The sequence below is a fragment of the Serinus canaria genome, chromosome 4 (assembly GCF_022539315.1).
Source record: "Serinus canaria isolate serCan28SL12 chromosome 4, serCan2020, whole genome shotgun sequence".
Lineage (NCBI taxonomy): Eukaryota > Metazoa > Chordata > Aves > Passeriformes > Fringillidae > Serinus > Serinus canaria.
The window spans coordinates 48,189,460-48,209,702 of record NC_066317.1 but is presented as its reverse complement, the minus strand read 5'-3'; the positions used below and the strand labels follow the sequence as shown (position 1 = coordinate 48,209,702).

Here is a 20,243-nt window from a genome sequence, read left to right as displayed (position 1 = left end):
TGCCAACTAATGACTTTTTTGCATCTTATTGTCCATGGAAAGTTTTAAAAAAACTCAATAAAGAGTTTCTTCAAAAAGGCACGGTTAAAAAAAAAAATGAAGTGCTTTCTCAAAACGAAAGTGAAATGTGGACCTGGAAAAAAGAAGAAGAAAAATAAGAGGAAAATTTCACATATTTGCATAGCAGAATCTTTTAAAGGGCATCTGACCTGGAAGTACTTCTGACATGGCTCGCGTGACGTCAGCAATGCATCAGGAAATAGATTACAATTTGAAATCTGAAAAGAGGGACCATTTAAGAATTAAAACCAAAGGAAAATACAAAAGAAAAATACCACATTTTAGAAGCTCCTGAGACATGTTAAGCATTCCAAATAAAACTCACAGCATAACAGTGAGGATCTTCTGAGTTTTTAATTATATTTGACAGGCAATAAAGTATGGGAGAGGCAAGTCTGCAGCAGCACGAACATGTAATTAAAAATAACTATTATATTTTTGTTAATGTACAACTTTACTAGGGCACAAATTCAAAAATATTCTCCAGTTTTAGTCAACATACTGTAGCAAAACCTTAAATACGTTGGAAAATACGAAGTTCTCCCAATTACCTGATTACAGCTTACTTAGGAAACCACAGCAGTAAATTGATAAAAGAAACACAGCAGTAAGGCAAGTTCACAAGAAAGTTTGCAGAATGAGATCTAGCAAATGAAACTAAGAAGCACAGGGTTGATCTCACAGGGGGGGAATCATAAAAAGAAAATTAGGCAGTAAATTCCAGTATGGGACCCTTTCCTGGCCATCTTCTCATAAATAAACTATTTTGATCTAAAGTCTCTGGTTTGGATATGAATGACACACACAGTGAGAGACAAGGCACTCAAGAAAATTTTTGCCACTGCATCTAGGAAACATAGAAAAAAAATAATACAAATCTTTCCAAAAAGCAGATTTCCCTTCTGCAAGGATATCTTTTGAGTACAAAATATTTAATGACAACTTCATGCCCTGGTCTTATACACTTGGGCTTTAGTTTAAGTCTAAGTAGCTGCAGAGAACACCATTCTGCAATGATTGCAGCTCAATTCCAGCCAACTCCTTTCACTCCAGAGGGTGAATTCCAATGTTAAAACATGCATTCTAAAACTATGACCAGCTAAATGGCAACAGTTAAACAGATTTCAGCCAAAAGCATCCTAATAAACTCCAGATTTACATTATTAGCAAAAAATCAGAATCAAGACTAGAAGCTTTCTTAGTCAAATGGTATCTTATTCTTGTTACCTATATATCTACACAAATTCCAGTCAATACCTAACACCTTCAGAATGGAAAGGGAAAGAAAATATTCAAATGAAGCGCTGTGGAAATCAGAGACTACAGCCAATGATTTTCTTCTTGCTGCTCCCTCTAGCAGTGACATCTTAGCTGGACTGAGCTTGGAAGCTGGAAAGAGAAAGCTCAGCAAAGCCAAGAAAGCGAATTATGATGGTGGGCAGAGCAGTTTGGGGAATGCAAGAGCAGGAAAGAAGCAGGCTGCCAGCACCTTACACATGGTACTCGCAAATCCATCTGCAGATGACTCCACACAAATCTCTGAGTTGCTGAGGGTGGGAAGGACCTCTCCAGACCATCAAATACAACACTCCTGCCCAAGCAGGTAATCACTGCTGCCCTCTCCGCTCCACCCTGGATGTGTCCTCACATTAGAATAAAATTGCCACTTCAACCTGATTGCTAAATGCAGCTTCTCCCATTTCCAGCTATTTCCTGCTTCACCTAGTCCTACTAAAATCACCATCTGGTAACCAGCTTTCTGTCCTGGCTCCTCCATCCCCAAGAGGCACCCTGCCAGTCCCTGCTGCCACAATAATGACATTCCTCCTTTTAGAGCTAATCATGCTGCCAACCAACTGCAACAGCCTAGCAGCACTGCTGTTTCTGTTCTAGTGGTGCTCTTACTAATGAGAATCCAAAAAGCTGATCTGTCTTTATGTGATGTAATTGGGGAAAAAAAACCTTCAGATCCTCAATGAGTTGTAGCACTCAAGTTGAATATGCCTTCTCATTTACCATTGTTTTCCTTCCCCCTTCCCACAAAGCCAAACTCCTCATCCAGAAAAAAATCCAAGACAAGATGTTTCTCAGAATCAGATTCTAACAGATACAAAGCAAAAAGAAAAATAATAAAAAATTAAAAATATTCATGACAAAACGAAACTGGCTAAATCCCTTGTTCCTGTACTTTTATTAAGATAGATACATCTAAATAATCGGTGTATATTTGACTACCTGACTGAAACTTTATATTGCAGAGAACATGGGCCATCTTGTGCTTCTACAGTAATCAAGTAGCCACTTTAAGAAAGAAAGAGCAATTCTTTCATTTATATAAGGTATTGCCATGACATGCCATAAAGACTAATTCTGCATTTATGAGGGGAAAAAAAGAAGATGGCATGCTAAGTCTTTTCCAAATTAAATTCTCTCCCTTTAATTAGATTTTCCCCTGTGTGTAGAATGGAACACTCTGGTAGGCAAAACTAGTGTTGTCACAGCAAGAAGATGGAATGTGTTTTATCTGCTAGCTACTTGTGGGCACAGATAAGACCTGTCATTGGAGCTATACATTCACAACAACATTTGTTAAGTAAATGGCTGTAATTTTTTCTAATCCCATTGTTTCAATGAAACTGCAGAGCCCTAAAATCCTGCTTTTTTAATTGTCATGTAAATTATTCAATCTCTACAATAAAGATCACAGCTCAGACTTATCTGCTAATTTACAAATATCCTTACTTTTATCCTAAGTGCTAACACAGGGCGTGAGCATAAACATCATTCACCTAAAACAGGAACACAAACTCAGAAACTGTAACCTGAATTTCTGCAATTGAGATGACCAATAAGACAAGAAGGACTTCTGTATTCTGCAGCTTTAATCTCAAGTGCCACCCAAAAATAACTCTCACCAAGCCTGAAGGTAAACAGTGTGTAATCACTGATAAGAAATACCAAAACAAAAGCAAATTGTCATATGAAACAGAAAGTTAGGATAAGCTGTCTCTGTGAAAAAATGTAGCCAAAATGGTTTGTAGAACAGGCAGCCTACCCATATGCTTGAAAGGAATCAAGGGCCACGATTTTGCACATAAAATTACTTTGATTCAGACTGATTTCAAACCAGGGATTTTTCAGCTCTACAAAAATTTAACATTGATCAGTTCCTAAATCAGGAAACAGAGCCACTCAAAAGATGATCTATTCCTTACCAGGCTTAAGGAAACCCACAAGGTCCAGGATCAGCTTTCCAGCTGTCTGAAACAGCACTGGACCAATCCCAAGCTCTTTGATCAGGTGACACAGGCACCAAAAGCAGGAAGGACATAAAGCACAGGTCACAGCACTAGTTAGAGAAGTAGGTAGAATGTTAACTGAGACCCTGTCAGGTGGAATGGTTAAGGTTCCGGCACAGATGCTGTGCTGGGAAAAAAAAAAAAAAAAACAAACAGATTATTATCAGTAACCACCTCCCACACACCTTGTCTGTTGCCCTGCTATTTGGAGCTCGCAAACACTCCCTGTTCCTGCAAAGCCCAGAAACAAGGCTGCATACTCCTGAGCACAATCTGCTCCTCCAAGAACAACTAACTGCATGCACATAAATAAAGACATTTCAGCTTCCCTTTTAAAACTAATTTATTTTAAATTTCTGATGGGCTGCATCATGATTTCACAGGCTACAACTTCATGTGCCCTCTGAAGCACGTATTACAAATTTATGGCTAGTTATACATTAAACTTTTATCAAACAATGTCATCCAGAAATGTTTTTATCCTCATATTACCCAGACTGGTAGCAATAGTTTTGAGCCATCTATTTTTACTGCCTCATAGCTGAGATCTTAGAAGGCATTTGAAAGAGCACTCTACAGCAAAAATTTTTTCTTTCCTGTAAAGTTGTACTTAGTATCCAATTAGGCTCTAGAGATAAAAATTTAAAAATTAAACAAATGGAAAATAATCCTTCAGTTGCCTCTCTATAAATCTATATGGAAATAAAGAATAAAAGTATGTTTCTATCAAAAGTGTCAATATAAAAACACATCTAATTTAATTAATTCTTAAGTGTTTGCCAATAATTTCAAATTGCCAACAGTAAGCTAGTAACCAGCTAGTTAGACCAGTGAGTAAAAATAAAAAGCCCAAGACTCAGACACACAAAAGAGCACACTAAAGTGCCAGCTTTTGCACAATAAGACTATCAGGCTCTCAATAAGAGTAAATTAAGATTTTGCTTGTTTAAAAGATTGTTTGTGTTCCATGTACATTAAAAACATTCTGTATCTCACCTAGGTAAGGTTAGTATATATGTGCACTTTTAACTACATCTGCTAAACTGCCTGAAAATTGGACTCACATGTCCTACCCATATATTCCTTGCCTCCAGTAAAGGAACAGAGGTCAGGTGCATCAAACCAAAAAAGGTCTCCATATTCCCAGTCTGTTTTTTTCATCAAAGGTTGAACTAAAATAAGCCTCATTACATAAACATCTCAGCAAGGCTGAAAGTTCCCTGCAAACCTACATGTTGTCTTCAACCAAACTTCAGTGGGACAAATCAGAAATATTTCTAAACATACAACATACAGTATTTCTAAATATTTCTAAACATACAACATACAGCAGCCAGTAGAGCTCCCTGAGAAGGTTCTGCCCATAGTGCTCATGAATAAAACAAACCACATGCTCAAAAATGAAATCAAACTATCGTATTTGCTTTATGGTCCCCCATAAACTAAGCAGATCAATCCATAATAAAGTGGAAGGAGAACATAACAGAAAAGCAGCTGCACTTACTGGCATTTATATTAATTACACTGAAGTGTGGCTGAAAGCAGATTCAGTTTCAACAAACTTGGCCATAGAAGACATTGAACAAGTGGAACAGAACAAACTACCAGTATTACTGGCCTGAGCTGCAGCATGGAATCTTGAGTTCTTGACATGCTAGCCAAAAATCTGTTCTTCTTTCTTAGCTACAAACTCACAGATGCCCACAAGGTATCAAATACCAAAGGAATTAGAGTTTCTGTGAAAGGGGACAAACACAATGCAAATCTGCTGCCATGGTGGCTCTCCATGACCATATGCGACCCCAAATGGAATTACAAGGAAACCTCCAGCATCTATCTCTGACTCCCCTGTGAAGAAGAAATTGACCTGTCAGGATCCTGAGAGAGGGCTACTATTCAATCATACTAAGAAATAAATGCCTAAGTGACAATAGGCATTCAGAGCTCTACACAGTTCCTAAAGAAAGGTCTTCATCTGCAGGCTCTGAGTCAGCTCTTATCTGCCAACAAGAACACCTGCTTTAGAGCTTCACCAGGATCACTCAAGAGGAAGATGAAGTTCTTATGCCAGTCTCCACACAGCTGCCTAGGAAAGGCAGAAACCAGAGAGACTTTAACAAAAACAGCATCACGTGTCATTGGGTACTTCTGCAATTTCCACTCCATCAGTCATCTGCATTCCTGCCTTTTTCTCAGCTATTATGTGGAGCTCTTAAAGAAACTTTACAGAAAAGTGTCACCTGCTCAAGTATGATCTGAGCAGTGCTAAAGCTTGAATCTCATTTACACCAAAATGTCTTTGTCTGGAAAGAAAAGGTCATGAGATCCAGGTCAGGATTTTGCAGATGTAGAATTTTACTGATGCTTCTACCAAGAGTTGCACGGTGCATATACTCCTCCTCCTTGGGGTTAGGTGCCTCTTTGAGTCAACACTCTGTTATTCTAGGAGCAGCTCCAAGCCCACAGAGCCACACCATGATACATTTCTACACCAACTCATCTTGTGCTAATGATAGCAATGTAATTGGCAGCACTGGCTGCAAGACTGGAAGTTTGGGGCTCATTCAGGGGTTTGCTGTTATTTATAATGTCACCATTCTCACATTTGTTTCTTTATCTCACTGCAGTGAAGCTAACATTTTCCAGCAGTTTCATGAAACAACAGCTCCCTTGCAAGCTCACTGCAATGAAAGGCACAGTTGGGCATTCCTTGGGAAGCTGACAGAGGCAGAGCAGAAATTTGAGTGCTCCTCAAGGGAAATCAAAACCTAAGTTTATAAAATCAACCCTGCTCCTTCTGCCCTCAAGCACTTTTAATTCTTTATAAGAGCAGCTTTATCATGAAGTAGATGATCATGAAGAACCAAGACTCAAACCTCTCCCCATCTGCAGTCCAGGGGAGTGCCATCTCATGAGGAATATTTCCTTTCATTGTCATTCTTGATTTATGAATACTTCAGAAAAATGGCATTTCCCAAAAAAAGTTTGCTTGGGACAAAAAAGTCACCCTCCAGCAGAAGTGTGAGTCAGCTCTAATAATTACATTGCAGAATCACATCAAAAAATTATTCCATATGGACCTTAGTCTGAGTCACAAACAGGTCAAAAATCGCAAAATCCACCTCTACCTGCCACATATCAAGAGGATGACTTTAGACTGGGACATGTGGCACCACTGTCTGTGGGAAGAGAGGTCTGGGAGTTCCAGGAGCAAGCAGGTCCCTTCCTCCCAGTGAAAGCTGATGTGCCACTGCAGCACTGAGCCTCCACCCCTGAACACTGCAAAGGTCAGCAAGTGCTGAAAACTAACACTCACATATTTCTGTACTTTCTCACTTCCAATGTCCTCTGAAAAAGTGAGCTTTTTTTAAAATTTAAAGCAGTTTCACAAAACTCTGCATTTTTAATTTTTGTTATTATTACTATTATTATTGTTGTTGCTCCTGCTGCTTAAGCCCTTTGGGAACATTGAATGCCAGCAGGAAGGCACTAGAGTCAAACTCATTTTCTTCAAAACACTTGGTCAGATTTCAATATCATGCAAAAGACTACAACTAACTAAAATAAATGAGTTGTTATGCTACAGACAGGATATGCATGGACAAGCCCTTTAAAAAGTTTTTTCCAGACATACAAAACTCTGTGCACAGAAAAAATTATAGTATGAAATAAAATTTGAGTCTACCTAAACATCACAAACAGAATCATGTTTTCACAAGAGCTGCTGCAGCCAATGCAGAAAAGTGGAGTTTGTGAACAAGAATTAGACAAATATAAATAAAAAAAGCTCAGAAGAAATTAATGAAAGAAGTCTGTTTACAAAACCTAGCTTCTAAGTAGGTGGAGACTGTCCATCCATCCTTACTCTGTATGTTTTCACAAGGAAAATACAGAAAAGAAAGAAAACCCAACTAAATAGCACAGGAGGGAGTGTTCAGTCAGCACAAGCAGTATTAGACAGTGCCAGGGACACGCCTAAGACTGTTTTGCTTGCTGACAATAATCAAGGGAGATCATCGCTCTCTAATTACACTTTTTAAAAGCCTAAACCTGCAGGCACCTGTTAAACTCACAGCTCTCCATTTTACAATTTAAACACCTTTCTGGTTTTTATACCTTCAGCACCTGTATAGGAAATGCATTTCCTAGCATTGGGCTTCAAATAAGCCATTTTCTATTTAAACTGTTATGTGTTTCCACAACTATAAAACCCTTTGTTATTCTCATAAGACCACAGACTATTCCATCCAATAAACTTATGAAATCCTTCAACAAAACAGTCAATGCCATAAATGGACGGAATGTTACCTTACCACCTAAAAGGCAATACAGCTGCTATACTCCACACAGACCAAATTCTTCCCTTCACAGATTTATTTAGGTACAGGTATATGTACAGACAGAAGGTAAAATCAGGGACTAAAGCTTAAGGCAGCACCAAGTCCTTGATGTACAACATTAAGATTGCAACAACTGTAAACATGAAATACAGTAACTGTGATGGTGCAATTACTCATTATGCAAAGAACATGAATGCAAAATCCTGTGTTTTACCAGCATTTCCATCAAGATCTAATCTGTTATCAGAGATTTCATTATGATCCACATTTCCCAAACACTGGGCAATTTCAATACCATTATTGCTGGATGTCCAAAACATATTATGTTAAGCGCCAGGAAGCTGCACAAATCATACAGTAACGAAACCAAAAAACAAAGAAAATTTCCTGGCTAAGAAACCATGACAGGTTAAGGAAAGGGGAAACATAGCTTAACAAGAGCATAAAGCAGTCATGAAGTAGGTGTTTTGATATCTCTGTCCTCAAACTGAGAGAGTTCTGGTGCCAATTGATTCTGACACAAGTTTTGGCCCTGGCCGATGATGGGAGCTCCAGCCTTTCCCCATGTAAACAATTCTACTTCTTCATGCCTAAAACTGCTCAACTAGACAACAGGAACAGCATTTCAGGCTCTTCTGGTAAGAATCCAATGCCTATTACTTGTTCTCTCTCAGCAGGAATGGGTTTGATAAACTAGAATTTATTAAATGTCTGAGCTTTAAGCCTAGGCATGGGACCTGAGTATCATGTCCTCTCCACTCCGAGAGGCCACGTTTGAAAGCTAGTGCCCAGAACTAATGTCCAGTGATTCAAACAGATCAGTCCAACTCAGTACTCCAGCACTGGACCACCAAAGATCTGTCAAAACTGAAACAACCATTTATTTTCCCCATTGTGGTACAATATCCCTCAAACAAGCCTTTGGACACAGTATCTAAGCTGGCTCTTATGCACCATTTTGATGTGAATCCTCATGATATCTATGATTATTCTGCAGCAGAAAGTAACCCTGCTTTACTGCTTCCTAGGGTTTAGCCCTGTGGTTAGGCAAATCCTCAAATGTCAGGTTCTAAATGCAGGATCTCACCATGCAGTTCTTCACGTCCCATGGCAAAGCCATCACAGAAGTCCCTGTCCTGCCACAGCTGTCAGCTCTCACTGCAGTTTACCACTTGAATCAGCCAATGCAAGTACGTGTGGAGCCAGATGCCTGAAGTGGTTGGGGATTTTAAACAAGTCTTTTAAGGAACAGAAAGAATGTTACAGAAGTGAGAGCTTATCAAGCTGGCTTTGATGCCAAGAAAAGCCTTGTGGGATGGTGTTCTTTTGCTACAGCAGAAGGAGGAGTGAATACAAAAGTTAACCTACCACAACTTCACCTCAGTAGCCTGAGGGATCAACAGAAAGTGCACAAGAACCATTTGGAGGTGGGGTGCTACCCCAGAGCTCTCCAGGGAGGTCACATCAGCTCACTTCCCATTGTCTGCACTGTGGAACCACTGCAGTGTGGGTGCTGACGGAAAGAGGGAGGTGACAAAATTCTAGGAGCTCCCTTTTTATACTTCTACAGAAAACAAACTTCAGTAAGGGATAATGTAAGACATTCCAACAGGATACAATTCAGAGGAAAGAAACAATAATATTGAATAATATTGAACTCAAGAATATAAATAATCTGAACTGGGGATGTTAGCTGCAGTTGTAAGCAATTGAAGCTACAGTGCACAGTGACATTTTAGGCTGAGCTCAAGCAGCTTGTTAATTTGAAGGTATCTGGTATTAAAAGCTTGAGATAGATGGGAAGAGGAATAGCAGCTAACCTTAGAACTCTATAATAAAAGAGGTTGGAGACCTTGAACACAAACCACAGCACAAAGCACAGCACAGTGCAATAGATCTGGTCAAGTCACACAGCAAGCCACTTTTTAAAGTTCTAGAAAATACTTTTGCAGTTTAAACATAAATCAATATACTTACCATTTGGGTACACACACAGAAGGGCTGGCATCGATTAGAACAAGTCAGCATTCTTTATAAATACTATTTGAAAATTGATGGGCTTAGCAGCCTTGGAAAGCAACAAAGGCCCACGTAAATGAGAGCGAGTGCGTACGTACATGAGCTGCTCGGCCGATAGTGAGCCCCCGGGTAGCGCCTGCCCATAGTGCCCGTCAGCACATTCCCACTCGGCAGCTGCTCCCAACGTGCAGATCAAAGATCTTACTGAGGGAGAAGAAAACACAAGGGAAGATTTAGTACAACAGTTGTACCTTTTTCATTAAAATGCTAATGATCCCTACAAATGCCAAGATAACTACATCTATAAATTATTCAGTCATGATGTCAGAGGAGATGAACTGTTGTGCTATACATGCAGCACGCATTTATTATTGGTGGTTGGCCTCCATTAATAAGCTCACATAAATTTTGAAACACAAAGAAATCTCAGGTCAGTAGCTCCTTTTGGTCCATGACAGAGAACAAACACTACAAGAAAGAGCTTGCTATTGGCTTTTAATAGAGATAGCCAGTAGGTGAGATTTAAAAACAATGTTTGTCTTAAATTCTGTGAAGCAATCATTAAGCAATCATTTATGAGCTGTTTACTATAGGAGCAAAACTTATCCTTGCTACATAACACTGATTGCTTTGTTCTGTTTTATCCAGCAGTGTTTTCACAGGAATGCAGGCTATTAACCCATGTATCAATTTTCTTGCACCATCAAAACCCTAAACAAAAAACTGCATGGCACATCTTACAGTCAGTTTGGAATAACAAATCCAAAATCTTAACTGAAGTGCTACTGAAGCTGTCATATCACCAGTATAAAATATTTTAATCTAAAATCAAGTCCCATTGTTTTTTTCTTCGGTGTAGGACTTTCTACCAAAATATGACTTTCAGTTGTTTTTCAGCTTTACCTTTCTCTTAGTTTACCTGAATAACCTACAAATTCCCAGATGTCTATCAATATATATTGAATGTTAACCACATCATTTGTTAAGCTACATTCCCTCTTATTTCATCTGTTCCCTTGCTGGAAACACCAGGAAAAGCAGCAAATTCTGAGTGTTTTTTCCTTATTCTTTAAGGATTTTTAATGTCTCAAGCTGCAGCTACAAGCACAAACTTTTTCTATCCAGGAAATAAAGAGAAATATCAGGACACAGAAAACAGCACTGCACTGAAACTGGGAGATCTCCCCAAATCTTCAGGTATGTCAGTTACCTTACTGAACTCAATGCTAGCTTATTCCTGAATTAGATAAGCCTTTTATATATATACTGGCATCCATGCAATTCTCTGGTGAGCTGGTCTGGGAGCCAACACAGCTGAAAACTCCATATACAGATGCATTTTCAATCAGATTAGGCTCCTGAAATGGCTGATGGTGGTTGCACAAGTATTGGTAGTAGTGAGAGCAAGTGGAAAGAATAGGACCATGGCAGCCTGAGCTTAAAATGACTTTAAATGCAATTGCATAACATTGCTAACAAAGCCTTTGTAGATTACTTCTGAATAGACACCTCTGAGGCTGCACACCTTATGCAACTATGCAGTCCAAACAACAGGTAAAGATCTCCACTGTTTTCCAAATCAGTGCTGACAGAGCATGTCCTGTTCAACTCCCCTCAATGGGAAAAATTCAGAGAATCAATGAGTCCGTACTCTCTTGCCACTAAAAAATTTCTGGCTGTTAAGGAGTGCTATGCAGTAAAATTAACATTCATTCAAAAATCTCTGCATTTCCTGTGCAGGACAATATGGGACAACTCCTTGCCATGGGTCAAACAGACCTTTACAAGTTTTTTTTTTTGTGGCCTACTAGCTCAACTCCTTGTAAAGCTGTGCAAGGAACAAACCTGCAGATGGCTGCTTCCCCTTTCCTGTTCTATAGGAATAAAACTAAACCCACATATTTATTAGTTGAAAAAAATTAAGTCTCTCCTCACCCTAAATGGACCAAATTCATAAAAAAATGCAACAGAACAGTCTTTAGCTGTGCAAGGATTAGTAAATTACTGAGGGAAAAACAGAAGAAGACAGTATTTACCATTCTTTTCCATAGTTTGTAAAAGAGTTTGATCAGTATGCATGGAGCTGTAAGATTACTCATTTTTCATAAATGCATTGCTTTCTTTCTAAAAGGTATATGCTTTCCCAAAGCAATCTTACTAAATTATATCAAATGTCTACAGCTGAGACAGGCTATTCCTGCTGTACCTAGCACCACAGTATTAAAGGGGGCCTTTGCACCATACTGTAAGTAAAATTCTTAGCAAATAAAAATTAAGACTCCCAAACCTTACAATCATGCTCTCAAACAGCTGAAATAAAGTACAGTATGGTCTTCCTAAGGTAGTGTGCCCACTCTGGGAGCAAACCACTCTTTGTAGAGGTCAGGACCCAAAAGGTTGACCATTTTTAAATATCACATTTGAAAACTCCATAAATCTCAGAGGAAAAGACAACATGAAGATAGATTCTCATTATAGCAAAGGTTTCATCAGTTACTACATAAAACTTCAAAGATTTACAAGGTGGATTAAAGCTAACTATCAAAAGCCAATTAAGAAGCAGGGATCAGACAGTAAGTGAAGTCAAACTGCTCCACAAAATAATAATGATACTGGGTTGTATGTACCAGAGAGGACATACCCAGATCAAGACAAATGAAGATGCTGCTTGGGTTTGGTTTTGGGGTTTTTCTGTGTTGTTGTTTGTTGGGTTTTGTTTAGTTTTCTTTTATTTTCCTTAAGAACCATATCTCCCAGTTTGTGGTTCAGACTACCCAAAGCAACCTTCCCTTTCTTTAAACACATCCACTCACAGAGGTGAACCTTGGGGAATTTCTGCTCTTCAGCAAGCTCAGGGAAATCTTGGAGAGATGTGACAAACCTTGTTGGTACCCAAGTGCCACAGCTAAAGCATCTGAAAACTAGCCCTTGTTTTCCATATATACATCCATGAGACTGATAAACAAAATGGAAGGAGTTCTCAAACGTTGCTTTTGAAAAATCCCCATATCATGCATTGGTTTGGATTTGGTTAAATTTTTAACTGTACACAACTTAGATATCCACAATTCCACATAAACCTGAGTTAAACCTGAATGTATCTGATAAGTCAGATCAAGTCTTCATATTACTTTTTAACCTGTTGGTTCACATTTGTTTTGTAACAAATGTGTTTCTGAACAGCTTTCTGTGGTTTTTTTTGCTTATTATTATACTGCAAAATTGCTTTAAAATGTTTTAAGATGATTTTTCCATCTTTATAGTTAAATTTAAAACTACATAGACAATAGACATTTAGCCTTATGGCTTCTCTTCAAGAAAAATTTTGATATAGCTCTGCCTAAAGTTTTTTTTCTTTATTATCCTTCCTGATAATCTTCCCTGATTCCTTTCAGGTGGCCATTCCCACTCTGCAGCAGTTACAGAGAACCATGGAAACAAAAACCTGAGCACCAGCACTGCATACCTGCTACCCGGGGAGCACCTGAAAGAACTTCACCTCAGGCCAAGTCCCTTTTAGGAGCTGTGGTGACAGAGCTACCAGCTACTCATCATCACACATAATTGGGACACACATCATCTTGGAGAGATGACATGACTTTCAACTGAGACTGTCATCTTCCTAAGCCATTTTCTTTACAGAGCTTTACTTGCAAGTCTTCCACATTTCTCAGGTTTTATGACTGCTACATAGAAGTCTCATTTAACTTGTATTCATGTTTTGATACTAAGAAAAAAACCCCAAAAGAGAAACTAAATTCTGGTAGTCATTATGATTTGTTTTTTTCCCAATGAATGAGTCAAACCAAGAGTTCTGTCTATAGAGCTGGCACACAGAATCCAGTTCACTTGAATTCCCTTTTGTTTCAGAAAAAAAAAAAATCATAGTCCAATCTCCATACTATTAATGGCCATTAAAGCCATATTGTGCTTCACCCAAATTTACTTTTTCACACATGCTGCTGCTTATGAGGTCAGCTGACTCCTTGACCTTCCCTGGTTCTCTAAAAGCAACATTTGCTATAATTACACTTGTGTTCAAACATAAATATAGGTACATTTATATTGGCTGCCCTAATCTCATACAACAGATTGTTGTACAATCTACCCTCACATACCCAAGAAAAAGCATATGAAAAAAGGAGATGAGCAAATGAGCTCAGAAGTCATCCAAGTGTGACTGACTACATCACTCAACACTGGCAAGGAACAGCTGCACACAGTGTGGGGAAAGAAAAGGTTATTGCATGATGTTTCTCAGGGGACAGCTACTCAAGAAATCACACTCCAGCACTCTCTGTGTGATATTCTGACAAACAACACAATCCTACCTTCCAAGTCTTGCTTTGAATACCAGGAAATAGGTCTGCTAAGGAATGGGTAAGAGGAATGCTGTGCATTGTTTTAAAAGCACATACGGGCCACAGGTCCTACACAAAGCAGACCCATTACAGCAAAGGGTTCAGACACTGAAAGAGGCTAATCTGGGGCAGGGGGGGTGGAAATTTAAAAATTGGTCTGTGAGACCGGTGGGTGGCTCATTTTAGGAAATAAAAATTCAATATACACACAGATTTTGTGTACATATTTGCATATATAATGCAAATTTATTGTTTTCGCTTTGTCTGCATTCAAAGTAGTGATTGGCAGCATTACCTGTTGGACAGCAGTGGCAAAACAGAATTTAAACAAGCAAGCAAAGTGCCAGCCAGGCCATTAGGAAGTTGTGCTGCTGATTTCTGGAGACACCTACAGAGAGAGCACTTTCATTTTCTGTACTAGGAACAGCTATCAGACATGGATCTCTCACATCAAACTGCCTCTTGGAGAAAACACAATGCTGTCTACTAGCCACATCTCTTGTATGATTGCATGTTTGACCTTTTTGGAGGTAACCAACAATTCCTAACCATTAGTCTCATCTAATAACTACCAACAGTTTTTAAAACTAGGTATTTTCATTTCAGGAACGTTTTTTTCCCAAGTCTTCATTTATCTAAGAGTCCTCACGCATCCTTCCAGTTTTGCTTGGCAGTGCTCACACCAAGGAGGTTATGCTCTCCCCTCCACCTGCCTTTGCTGAGAGGCAGAGCCACCCTGCTTTCCAAACAATTCCCTCCCCCATCACCTCCGCTGGCTGGCACAGGATTAAAGTTTTCCGGGAATCGGAAAGACAAGAACAGTCCCACAGACAAGAGGATGTCCCGCCTGCACTCCAGCCCTGCTGCAGTTCCTGTGGTTTTACCACACTTGGACCTGACACGCTCAGATATTTGGAAAGTCCTGTCCTGCCCAAAAAGTCCGGCACCTCCATAATTTCTCCTTCCAACAAGTTCTCAGTACTGAAATTCTTGTTGCATGCAGACATTCTTGCTTGCATGTCTCTGTCTTGTACACTTTCTGGCTGCCTTTGTGCTTCTAACTCCTCCTCTAACAAACTTTGATTTGGATGCTTTCCCTCTTCTCCATAACTGAGAAGTCCTTCTTGAGGGCTTTTCTTTTTCTTGGTCACCCTCTCCAGGTACTGTGCCACCCACCTGTTTAGTTGAGGTTCCCATACACCATGTGGGAATGGATGCTATTATTTCCCACTCTGTTCTGGAGGATATCATCACTCTTAATCACTTGAACAAATTCCCTACTGTTTAAGGCTTTATGATATAGACCCCAGCTCAGCAAAAGCATGTTTTTCTGAAATTTAGCCTTAGTACTTCTGCAGCCAGATCACATAGAGCAAGCAAAACATTCATGGTCCCCTGACCATAGCCCCCTGCACAGACAATACATACATTCTCAGTAAAGCACACATGCTTTCTACATTTATTTTACATTATCTTAGTGCAGATTTTGTTAACCAAACAGTAACAGAAAACATCAGGGCATTCAGTGCATAACTACATATATATTTTAACACAAAGGAAAGCACTGTCTATAGCCCTTGCAAGTTTGTTAAAAATACAGTTAAGCTCATTCACTCAGTGCAGCTATCTGAACTGGTATCAGGTAGTGATCTCAATTTTACTTGCTCATTGGTAAGGATTTGTTAAGTTAGAAGTAATGTTGCCCATTAAAAAGAAGAACTGTGGTGCTCTGAGCCTCTGGGGCTGCAGCAGGTTGGGCTGTGTGCCAGAAGCCTGGCAAGCTAAGGAGCTGTGGGAGTGCAAAGGCATTACACAATCAAAGCAGTCATCACTGGGTAACACATATCTCCCTATAAAGCCTGAACCAAGAGGGCAATATTTCAGACATATAGTCTGAACCTCATTTACACCAAGATCCATGAAAAGTATTTTTCAAAGCTGACTGTTGGGTAAAAACAGTATTTCTAAATGAGAAGGTACTTATTTCTTCTGAAGTCAGAGATGTCACTGTGCTCTTGCTTTCTGTGAGAAGCTTTCCAAGCACAGCTAGGTTTTCTATTGTAGCATTTCACCACTACTCCACAGGGCTCTGCCAGGTCACCTCCATCCATTAGGACTGTACTAAGTAAAACTCTTGTAAGGATCACATGAGCAAAAGCCCAAAAGAGTGCTGCTGCATTTCAGAAATTTGGAAAGGCCATAGTGATGGAAAAAACTTCCTGCCTCTATCAGCAAACAGAGCAGTCTCTCCACAGGCCTCTGCCAGTACAATTATTTGTACAGCACAGACCAAGAGACATGCTTAGCCCAAGTCATCCCGCTAACAGCACTTGCTTTATGGGCAGACAGCTCCAGACTTCTCACATACCTTATTTCAGAAGACGAGAAACCCTGTTGACTTGCCAGGTACTGGGAAATACATCCCCAGCCTGGTCATTTCATGTGAGAAGGAAGGGAAAGCCATGGCATCAGATGTTGCTGGGGAGCATGACAGATAATCTCTCCACATATACAGCGTCAGCTGGAGTCACAAAGCTCTGTGGCTGTGGGCCTCCCTCCCACTCCAGGACCCACAGAGAACCTCGTGGATACATCACAGGAGGCTGCACAGAACACTGATATCCAGCAGGTGTCTGCATTAACAGATTGCATTACTGACACCACAGAGGAACAGCACTACTGTGAAACACCTCTGCTGATTACAGCTTTTTCCCACATGAGGTGGCAGAGCAAGTTACAGTACAGCTAATCTGCAAAAATGGATACACCAAGAACTCTTGCTGCAGTACTAGAAGAACTGGACTGCCACTGTTCATGAATAATAATGCAAGCGCTGCATAGAAATACAGGTATCTCCAGTCTCTGTGCTCAAACTTCAGTGTTTAAGATGTGAGACATGAAAGGTTGAGAAAGAGTGCCCCCACCCTAGAGGATCCCCAGACATGGAGCAGGTTACTCACTCTTCCCAGCTCCTTGTGGAAAGCCTGTACAAGAGCACCAAGTTCTGCAGCACCCCCTCCAGTCACTGTAGAAATCAGGCAAGCTGCAAAACAAAACCAAAACATGTATTTTAATTTATGAAGAGTCAAGAGGCACTAATGAAAACTACTGAGCTTGCAAAGGTGCAGGATACCAGAAGAAGCAGCAGGAGCCTGGGAATCAGAGGAGCACTGACAAATGACTGAGTAACCCAAGTAGCCACCTTCAGTTTACATTCTTAAAGCTGTCCACATTCTACAACATGCACACAGGAGAACTAAAAGCAGAACAGAACAGAGGATCCATGCATCACAGGGCAGGGATCCTCCCAAACCTAGCAGGTGTCACTACCTGCTGCCAGACCATGGCAGCTCAGGTATGTAAGAGACACATTGCAAAGCATGCTTTAAATTCTCTCTCTCTCTCCACACTGCAACACAGAGCTGCAGTTTTCCCCTGCACAAACACTGAATATCATGAAGAAAATTAATCCAGATGATAGACATGAGCCCAAGTTATAAAAAAGCAGCTGGATGTGCTCAGTAAACAATGAGTTCATAAAAAAAATCATGTTTTCAATTACGCTTGTGTTCAGTAGACATCAAGTATACAATTTATTTTTGCAATGTCTGTACAGTGCATCACAGTCATTTCACCCCTGGCGAGTGGTTCCATTAATGCTGTGGCATTTGGTACTGAAAAATAGACATGTATTTTTCAGTACCAAATGCCACAAATATACCACATATATATAAAACCTCACAGAATGAAGTTATTCCTCCCATCAAAAGATCCTCCAGCAGCAGCAACATATCTGTCAGTCAGACTATGTTCTAGGATTCAGGGTGGTGTTCAACTTTCTGTTTGTTTCCCCATGCAGAGAAAATAAATATGCTAGAACAAAAATACAAATCTCATCTGCTGTAGAGCTTATTTAATATTTTTTTCCTTTATTAAAGCAAAAGCCAGGCTAAATCAAGCCAAATTATATTCCATTTTAAACACAGGTTTATATTTTTCTTTGTTCTAACAGAAATCCAAGAACTTTAAATCCTAGAAAGCGCTGAGACAAAACAGATCATTTAGGAGAGCTAAATACATTCTTGCTAAAAAATATATTTGTCCTTTGAAACTTGGAAATAGAACTTTTGTCGCTAGATAAAAAGTAATTTTAAAATATAAAGCTTTTTTTAAAGAATCAAGAAAACATACTTTATTTTCAATAATTTTACTTTTAAAAAAAGTTCTTCAGGAAACAAACATACCAGTGCTCATTAAACTGATATTCTAACCCAATTTAGCATGTTTGTGCACTTCTGTATCAGATGATCAGATTTCAGTATTTTAGAAAAAGGAAAAAAAAAAAAAAGAGGGAGAGAAAGAAAACACACGTGTTGTTAAAACCTTCCTACCAGGAAAGCCAAGAAACCAGCAAGTTCCTGCTGAGATACACAGGTGCATGTAAACAAAACTTTCTGGCTCAAGTGCTGAGACCCCAAACTTCTTCACATGTTGAGCAGACATGGTAGCTTTTCCAAATAATTTAAAAGGATTTCTTCCCAACATAATCAAAAAGACGCATCTGTCTGATGTGGCATTGCCTTTTATAAAATTGTTTTCATCCTATATATCAAACTTGTTCTAAGCCACACCTAGAGTAACTGCAACTGAAACAGCAATCAATTCAATAAGCTCCAAGATAATAAAATAATCTCAAACTCAAAATCTCTTTACTCCTGAAAGGAGACAGTTTTTTGACAAACTAAGATAAGGTCAGCTGCCAGTTCTGAGATCAGAGGAAAGCCTGAAATACAAAATATAGGTCTCAAAGGTAGGAATGACCAGCCTCTTCAACAAAACAGTAAACAGAAAATTGCAAAACAAAGTTTCATCAACAGATATTTGACCTCTGACCAAATAGGATCTTAACACTGATGGCATAAATTCCTGAAACTGTGCTGCCACACACCCAACATTTTCTATTTCCCAGTTGAGAATCCACCACCCTGAGTATTTTTCCTTTCCTCTGAATCCTGCTGAAAATGTCCATTTATCCACCCACATTTTCAGCACATTGCCTGCCTTGAAAATTGGCAGACTTGAAAATGAAGAGAGGAATCTTTTTTCATCCTGTTTATAAATCTTCATATTTCAAGAAAGGCTCGGACAGCCAACAGTGGAGCCAGCTCAGCCTCCCAGGCCTATGCAAGCAGCAATAATTCATTTAGGGCTTTATTAAAAGCAGCAAATTGAAAGGCAATAACATGCAGGCACTGATACTCTTCGTAGAGAAGTAATTAGCAAATGTTTAATGCCCACAGATGACAAAATAGTAAAATAACATTACCATTACTGAAATAAACAACTGGCTGGTTGAGGTAACAACAGGTGCAAGTTTAAAAAGTTAAATTGTCTTTATTTTCTTCTTTTGCAAAAATGGGGTGATAGCTACATATATATGAAATGGGATTTCTGGGTACTTGGATTTCCATAGGACACAGACCTGCAATCCTGTCTTCTCCTAGCCTAAGAAAGAAGTGATGTCACAGAAGCCAGTGTGAAACCCGATCTTGAGCACATTACAGAATTTCAGCTAAAAATAATAAAACCTAACAGAAAACACCAGTCAGCGTAGAAAAAAATTGGGAATTATTGCTCTTCCTGAGAAGCTAGAACAAAACATACTTTTGTTCATGTCTCAAAACAGAGACAGACTTCTATCTGAGACTCTCCATGGATTTGTAACATTTAAACTCAGGCCAAATCTACTTTTTTGAGGTTTAGCAGGAATTTACCAACGTAGGAATCACTGCAGCTTTTTCCTTCTTCCCCACTGCAGCTTGTGCCTTGTGGCTTCCTGCTAACAGCTAAGAAGATAGCTGGTTTTACAGCTCTCCTTTCCAATTCATTGTTATTAAAAGTTCAGGTTAATACAAAAGAGGCAGGTTTCCAACCACCAAATTTCAGCAGGAGTAATTCAGTGCCAAAATCAGTTCTGTACTTTAAAAACTTTTTCTCCTGAAGCACACACTCTAGATTAATGGTGGGTCACTCAGCAATAGCATTGTATTTTTCTTTTTGTCCTTATATAATAAAATAACCTGCACCAGCAAGACCTTCAGATGTTTCTCTTGATGCTGAATGAGGAACTCTGATTTAAATACTAAACCTTAAATCTCACTTAC

The 20,243-nt window shown here is 39.3% G+C and overlaps 1 protein-coding gene across 14 annotated transcripts in view; it reads right to left on the bottom strand.

The window, feature by feature from the left end:
• The window catches only part of APBB2 (amyloid beta precursor protein binding family B member 2), a 157,819-nt gene that overhangs the window by 88,484 nt on the left and 49,092 nt on the right, over positions 1-20,243 (bottom strand). For 10 of the 14 annotated variants that reach the window (XM_050973728.1, XM_050973729.1, XM_050973725.1 and 7 more), the window contains 2 exons: positions 17,040-17,122; positions 9,817-9,922 (listed from right to left, as the gene is read on the bottom strand). In XM_050973728.1, the coding sequence (XP_050829685.1) occupies positions 9,817-9,862 (46 nt within the window). In that variant the 5' untranslated portion in view covers positions 9,863-9,922; positions 17,040-17,122. Of the gene's footprint in view, positions 1-209; positions 279-9,816; positions 9,923-17,039; positions 17,123-20,243 lie in introns of all 14 variants that reach the window. The other 4 variants (XM_050973732.1, XM_030238884.2, XM_030238883.2 and 1 more) reach the window with 1 other exon arrangement.